General features: G+C 30.5%; 1 protein-coding gene across 1 annotated transcript; it reads right to left on the minus strand.

Moving 5' to 3' along the window:
- Positions 1 to 259: 259 nt before the first annotated feature.
- Positions 260 to 2,834, minus strand: LOC104773563 (putative glucuronoxylan glucuronosyltransferase F8H). Its single transcript, XM_010498200.3, has 8 exons — positions 2,352 to 2,834; positions 2,006 to 2,152; positions 1,840 to 1,904; positions 1,666 to 1,735; positions 1,219 to 1,437; positions 972 to 1,115; positions 741 to 876; positions 260 to 635 (listed from the first exon to the last, which is right to left on the minus strand). Exons 1-8 carry the CDS (start codon positions 2,733 to 2,735, stop codon positions 406 to 408), a joined length of 1,395 nt encoding a protein of 464 aa, XP_010496502.2. The 5' UTR covers positions 2,736 to 2,834; the 3' UTR covers positions 260 to 405.
- Between the last annotated feature and the right edge of the window lie 5,540 nt (positions 2,835 to 8,374).

The following is an 8,374-nucleotide window of genomic DNA, read 5'->3' on the forward strand; positions in this document are numbered from 1 at the left end:
GTAGCATGTTTATTTCTTGGTGTATACTGTCCTTGGTGATAAATTCAAGGGCACAGTTATCACCAAAAACCTTTTTCAAACCATGCTCCCATTTCCAAGCAGACCAGATATCAATTACCTTTAAGAATCTAGTAATCATTAAATTCCAAGAAACCTCACGCAGGCATTCTCTCAAATAGCGAGAGGGTGTTAATTCCATATTCCCAGCTCTAGTCCGGAAACAACAGATTTCCATCAACCTTGACGGTTTCACAACTTCTATCAAATTTTTCGTCAAATAAATTTCATCAAAAAGATTCTTGTGGTATATGTACAAATAAGCTAGTTCACAAAAAGACTATACTCAACTGCATCATTGATTTTCCGTAGAAACAAGAGAAGAGATTAGTGGAATACAGAAACCACTCACGGTAGAGGCATAGGAGGTTTCCAGCCACTGAACTGGACTAGTTCTCTATTTACAAAACTGCCATTGTGCAGCCAAAACGTCTCGATAGATTGCTGGAAATGTCTTACTTTGCGTTGAAGCTCCCATAGAATCCCTTTGACCGCACTGCACGGTGCAGAATCTGGACCGTACACAAACAAACATCTAATTTTCCGACCTCGGGATATCATTCCTTCTATGTCTCTATCTGAAAGACATGCCAGGAAAAAAGTTCTTAAATCTCAAGAGTCTTGAGTAAAAATCTATTAAATCCTGTCAAAGAAAAAGCGGTTCTGATATTACTTATTGTTACCTGATATTGAAGCTAAGTAGTCAAGAAGCTCTGTGCCTATTCGAGTTGACGGCCATTTGATGGATACTTGAGCATAGTCGATGACATTCTGGAAAGGCAGCTCGGCGTGGTCAGATAAAAGAACCGGGACACATTCCTGAACAAGCATGACACACAAAATTAAAGTACGTAAGGTAAGGCAAGTTATAAAGTGGAATTAGACGTTGGGGGTAGAGAGATGAGAGATCAGACCACAAAAAATGATTCATAGAAGCGAAGTGTCCATGATGATTCCCCGCGAGGAGCGAGGCAGAACTTAGCGTTCCTCAGATGTTCAAAATATGTCGTCCTTCCAAACTTTTCAGTCCCGCTAAACTTCAAGTCTGGACATTCCAACTGTTCACAAACATCGAAGAACATGTATAAGCTTAAGCAGATAGCTGATGGTGTATGACAAAATTAGACAAGGAGTCTATGAAGAAAAAAATGTGAGACTAACCTTATCAGGATATTGCTTTGAAAGTTCTATCAATTTAAGCCTACCAGCCTTCCCTTGCGCACGACCTAAATAGTTTGCTAAATACTTCCTCTTTGATACAGGCAAAGGCTGAACATCAGGTTGTCCATTTTTGGTCATAGCATCGTCGACGTTTCCTGGTATGATTATATCTTTCCATGTATTAAAGGCAGTTGTGTCTTTCTTGTCAGTCCTGTCAGCCTGCAAACCACAATAATTGAACCTCTAAGAACCTCCTAGCTCAATGTTTTCAATGTATGATTTCATAAGCAGGCATATAGACCATTCAATTTACTTGAAAATACCCATACAAAAATTCCAATGAAAAATTCTGACATATATGGAGCAAAGAACTTTCACATTATCAATTCACTACCAAATCTTCTTCAAAATACAAGAAACTCCTCAGCAGAGAGCAAAGCTAAGTACCTCGGGAGTGAGTATAATCGAGCGGTTGATAAATGTTGACCAGGATCTAAACAAGTGAGCTCCAGCACCACTACAATAGCATAACAAATCAAAGTAATGTCAAAGATAGCATAACACAGTTCATCAATTAAGTTCCACATAAGTAAACTAATTAAAAATTAACAACTAGTGTACCTTGGAAAAACAAATATATGATCACGACCACCGGATCTTCGGAAATACGGCATTTGACTCAAAACCTAGTGAACAAGAGAACAATGTGAAACATATGTATCATTGTAGTTTGAAACAGAACATCAGAATCTACAATTTGAATCAGTTGAGTGACGATTTGGTTCACCTTGACATAGGTCTGATTGATCTCTTTGTCATTAAGACCTCCCAACATTCTCACACATTTAACATAAGCTGGCACAAAGAACAAATCCGCTTCATCTTTCTTAATCGTCCTAAAATTGGACTCCAAAAGCAACTTGTGAATCTTAACCTATCATCATTACATTCATAAGGCAAAACAAAAATCATAAGAATCACATCCTCAAATACGATCAAGTAGCTAACACATCCACACTCACTACATTCCTAATTCCAGATATTTCCAGATTGAATCCGTTACTTCAAAGTGAATTGAAATTAAGATAAGCTCACAACAGAAACACTGAGAGATTCGAAAGAAGATGAATCACCTGAGATCCCCATTGACCTTTCAAGCATGCGGTGGTCTTGACACTACCATCCCTACCGTACAACAGCTCTTTGAGACCGTCGATCTCATTCTCATCATAAACGTAGATCTTCAGGGAAAGGTGGGAACCATAACCTCGCTCCGGCCACATCAGGATCCCGTTATCAGTCGTGATTCCGGCATTAGAAGAAGTACGACGGAGATCAATCGTCGCCGGAGTAAGGGAATTGGATTCCGAGAACCACTGATCGAAAAGCCTGGTGACGAAGAAGGTAGAGACGACGAGAAACAGAGCTCCAATCTGGTGTGTGCGGGTGCAGGGAGTGGCGTAGTGACTATACGCACCGAAGTTTCTAGGCTTACTACTACTAGTTAAGCTCGCCATCTCTCTCTCTGTCTCTCACTGTTTCTTCGTTAATGTTTAAAGCATTTTTCTTTTAGGCTTCTAGATCTTGCAACCAAAAAGAGACTGTTGATCATACACGTTTAGAGTGTTAACAAAACGGCATCGTTTATAGAAAGAATTTTTATGGGCTTAGGAGTTAGGCTGACAAGGCCCGGACTAATTGGATGGAGATGTTAAAAAAGGTTCATGTTTGCTCTCATTTTGTAAAATATTTATTTAAAGGAATTGCTATTTAATATTACGAGTATACAATTTTGCATAGGTAATTTATTTAATCAGGTAATTGTAATTACTATTATAACTCTGACGATATGCAATTAATTTATTTATGAAAAATAAGAATTTAATATCTAAAAGAAAAATATGATTATGCGGACCACTGAGAATTTGGTGTAATGACAACTCTTTTGCCTCATGAGTCATGATTTAGGTAATTCAATTTAGTCAAATAACAAATAGTGATTTCAATCACTCAAATAATATAGCGGACATGTTATTTTAATTTTAATAACAAATAGTGTGATTTGATGTTCATTAAACCTTATTTCATGATTATGCGGACCACTGAGAATTTGGTGTAATGACAATTCTTTTGCCTTCATGATTCAGGTAATTCAATTTAGTCAAATAACAAAATTTTGATTTCAATCACTAAAATATAAATATATAGCGGACATGTTATTTAATTTCAATAACAAAAGTGTGATTTGATGTTCATTAAACCTTATTTCATGTTCAGGAGGTAATAGAGTGGCTAATGGTATATTTTTCATGATATAGATCACTAATGAATTAGACAGAAACTAACGGACTGAGTAATATGTTATATATATGGTTTACATGTGATTAGTTGGAAAAATACATTATAGGTGTAGTTATTGTTAATCTTGCCATTTCACTACAAGAAAACATTCAATTTCCTACCGCAACTATTGTAGTAAAATGGTAGGAAACACCTGTTTCTTACTGTTTTCCTACAAAAAAAAGGTAGAGGTAATCGCCTGTAGGAAATCGATATTAGTGAGATTTTCGTAGGAAATTTCCTACGGAATTTCTACAAAAAATATTTCGTAAGAATTTCGAAGGAAAGTGGAAGGAGATTTTTTGACTATTTTCCTACCAAAATATTAGTAGGAAATTCATTCTTTCTACTTTCCTACCAAACTAGTCTTACAATTTTCCTACAAACTTAATAAAAATAAAATGAATTAATGTTTTCTATATAATTATATTTATTTCGAATTTAATCAAAAATTATTAACATTAATTATTAATCCAAATAATTATATTTTTAACCAAATTATTAATTTAATTAGAAATACAATTCTTTTTAAAACTAAATTACAAGCCTAATAAAAAATATTTACAAACTAAATACTAAATACAAAAAACTAATATTGACTGAAACGCTAAACATTCCTCCAAAGCTTCAGATCAAGAACAACGCTGGCTTCGACGATGGAGATTCCCAGATTACTTCCGCCAGTCACAGATCAGAGTCTGTAAGGATGGAATCTAAAGCTTCAAGTTTGCTCCGGTGAATCAGTTGTTGGTGATGTATGGATTGACTCAACTCTTGGTGATATCTTGTTTTTATTTCCAATGGAGAAGATGATAGAGATCAAAGAGGTAGAGAAAGAGATCACTTGCTTATCAACAAGATTGAAGTCGATTAGAAAACGCTGAGAAAAATATTAGATTTTCTAAGAAGAACAAAGGAGAAAACGAAGAGAGGAAAAAAAAGAGGAAAAAGAAGAAGAAGTTGAGAAAGGAACGACATGGAGGCTGCAGCGTATCTAGGGTTTTTATATCTAGGGTTTTTACCAATTTTCCTACCAATTTTTTACCATATTTTTTATTATATTTTTTGGTTTCGTAAGAAATTCGAAGAAATTTTTCCTACCAAATTCATTCTACGTCATCTCCTTTCATATTCTTTCTGGGTTCCTACGAATTTTCCTTCAACAAACTTTTTGTAGGAAATTTGAAAGAAACATTCCTACCAAATTCATTCAACATCTTTTCTTTCTATATGCTTTCTGTTTTCCTACAAATATTTCCTTCGACAAATTATTTGTCGGACTTTCGTAGGAAATTTCTTACGATTTTCTCATACTAGTTTGGTAGGAAAATTATCTTCTTTTTTTCTACGATAATTGCTATCCGTCAAAACTATGTAGGGTTTTGGTAGGAAAAATTTCCTACCAAATGTTTTGTAGGAAAATTTGTAGGAATACATGATGTTTTCTTGTAGTGTTTATTATCTAAATATTATTAATTCAGAAATTCTTCCCGTAGTTATTGTTCAGTATGGTGCCCAGGATTGTGCTTACAATCTTCCACACCAAATCATGTACTATTTTCAATATTTTTAAATGTAGTAGAATTAAAGCCACCGTAAAAAGATTTTTAAGGTTGTCTTCCATCGGTAAGTCCCAACAAATGATATATTTTGTATATTGGGTTAACGAATGGATCAGTTCAGTATTTAATGACAAAATTTGGATTATGTTAAATTCAGTTGTTTACTACTCTTCAAGTTTTGTTGAAATTTGGTTCAGTTGCTTACTAGGTTAACGAATGGTTCGGTTGTTTACCACATCATATAATTCGATTGTTTACCATATTATATAATTATTTTCATTTTTTTTTCTATTATGGGCTTTGATTTCATTTGAGCTTAGAACCTAGAGAGGATGGTGCTCGAACCTCAAATGCCCATTTGGATCAACCCAATTAACATCGAATCTTTGCTCTTCCACGAGAACTGTAACAGTCACACCTCCGATATAAGTCTTGATGCAAGAGGGGAGTAGACGGACGGCAGCAACGAACGTGTTTGGGTAGACTGACGGCAGCAACGAACGAATAGGTTATACATTAATTGATAGATTAATTAATTATAAATTAAATAGTGGGTGTAACCTTAATTTATTTTTGGAAGATTTTATTACTAGAGCAAGTTGTTTCCAAAAATCTTAAAGAGAATATTCTAAAGAATCATTTGATATTATCTAAATTACCATATTAATTTTCTTTATTAAATTATTTATCAAATAAAATCTTTTGATATCTAACTTAACATATTAATTTGTTAATTATCATTATACTTCACCTCTCATTTTTATATATGAGTCTATTTTGTGAAACAAATAAATTATCATATTATTTATTATAATTAAAAAATAGTTTTATTTCCGGATATACCATAAGTTGAATTTTTAAAAACAAACATAAATGATTTAATCTATAAAATATTCAATTTTTAGTAATATTATTTTTTAAAAATAATATCAATTGAATTAAAAATTTTACTGAGTAACGGGTCAAAATTTGAATATTTAAACTCAATTTCATACTATTTTTGTTGAATTTTATAATTTTATATAGTATAATATACTTTAAATAATTTATTTTGAAATATTTTTAATATATTGAAACTTGATAGAAAAGTTAGAAACTATAAACACTCCAAATTTACAAAATTATGTCTTGTAATGACGTTCAAGTCATGATGTAGAACATACATTGTTGAAATAACTTCATTTACATAAACTAATACAACATATTAAAATTTTATTTTAAAATAGAAATATACAAAATTTTGTATAAAATAAAATTTAATCAGTGTTATAGCACAGATACTTATCTAGAATCATTAACAATATAAAACTTAAAAAATAAGTGTATTTTTTCAAATTATCATATTTAGCATATGATTTTATTGCATAATATTTTATCCAAATTTTTTTTTAAAACCAATTACATAAATTATATTTAGAAAAATTACAATAGAAATGAAATGAATTTCAACCAATGCTATAGCACGGGTCTTAATCTAGTGATAAATAAAACTATATCATCATCATTTATGAATCATTTATACTCCACCATTAGATTAGTAGGAACTTTATCCCAATAGAATTATGTAAAAAAGAGTTACAGATGCTAATATATAATTTAAGATTAATGTGTCACAAAATCGTTGGAGAAAGATGAATCAGCATATATCACCATAATAAATATGGGGTCTTAAATTTATCCCCTATATAATAAAACGGGAAGTACAAAACATTGTTTTGTAGACTATATAATTTTAATAAGTTGGTTACGAATAAGTTATAGATTAATTGATAGATTAATTAATTATAAATTAAAGAAAATTTGCTAAAAATACCCCTTTTGATATATCCCTTTTCAAAAATACCATATTTTCTGACCATTTTTATTTTTGCCCTTTTTTAATTTTTAATGACCATTTTACCCTTAGATGAAAATTATTTTATTCAATAAAAAGAAAAACAAAATTTTCCCGCCAAAAATTTCCGACATATTTTCCCGCCAAAAAAATTTCCCGCGAAAAATTTTTTTGTCAAAAAAATTTTGATAAAAAATTTCGACAAAAAAATTTTCCCGCCAAAATTTTCCCGCGAAAAAAAATTTACAAGGTTTTTAAAAGGTTTTATAAGGATTCTACCTTATAAAAGCCTTATAAACACCTTGTAAAGACTTTTACAAGATATTTTAAAGAGTTTTAAAAGGTTTTTTAAACAACTTGTAAACGCTTTTACAAGATTTTTAAAAAAGGTTTTAAAAGGTTTTTAAAAGGTTCTCAAATAGTTTTTAAAAAGATTTTTAAAAGGTTTTTAAACATCTTGTAAACGCTTTTACAATGTTTTTAAAAACCTTGTAAAAGTTTTTATAAGATTTTTAAAAGGGTTTTAAAAGGTTTTAAACACCTTGTAAATGCTTTTAAAAACTTTTTAAAAGCGTTTACAAGGTGTTTAAAAACCTTTTAAAAGCATTTACAAGCTTTTTAAAAGCATTTACAAGCTTTTTAAAAGCATTTACAAGGTTTTTAAAAGCGTTTACAATGTTTTTAAAAGGTATAAATTTTAATATTTTTGGCGGGAAAAATTTTCGACTTTGGCGGGAAAAAAATTTTTTTGGCGGGAAACCTTTTTGGCGGGAAAATATTTTCGATTTTGATGACTGTACATTCTTGCTGTCACTCAAAAAGGGTAATTTGGTCATTTTGTATATAAAGAGGGGTAGTTTTAAAAATGGTCGAAGGGGTATTTTTAAAAAGGAGTATGGAAAAAGGGGTATTTTTGAGAATGCCCCTAAATTAAATAGTGGGTGCAACCTTAATTTATTTTCAGAAGATTTTATTACTAGAGCAATTTGTTTCCAAAAATCTTAAAGAAAATATTCTAAAGAATCATTTGATAGTATCTAAATTACCATATTAATTTCCTTTATTAAATTATTCATCAAATAAAATCTTTTGATATCTAATTTAACATATTAATTTGTTAATTATCATTATACTTCACCTCTCATTTTTATATATGAGTCTATTTTGTGAAACAAATAAATTATCATATTATTTATTATAATAAAAAATAGTTTTATTTCCAGATATACTATAAGTTGAATTTTTAAAAACAAATTTAAATGATTCAATCTATAAAATATTCAAGTTTAAGTAATATTTTTCTTTAAAAATAATATCACTGAATTAAAAAATTTACTAAGTAACGGGTCAAAATTTGAATATTTAAATTCAATTTTATACTTTTTTGTTAAATTTTATAATTTTATATAATATAATAAAA

The sequence above is a fragment of the Camelina sativa genome, chromosome 17 (assembly GCF_030686135.1).
Source record: "Camelina sativa cultivar CO46 ecotype springtype chromosome 17, ASM3068613v1".
Lineage (NCBI taxonomy): Eukaryota > Viridiplantae > Streptophyta > Magnoliopsida > Brassicales > Brassicaceae > Camelina > Camelina sativa.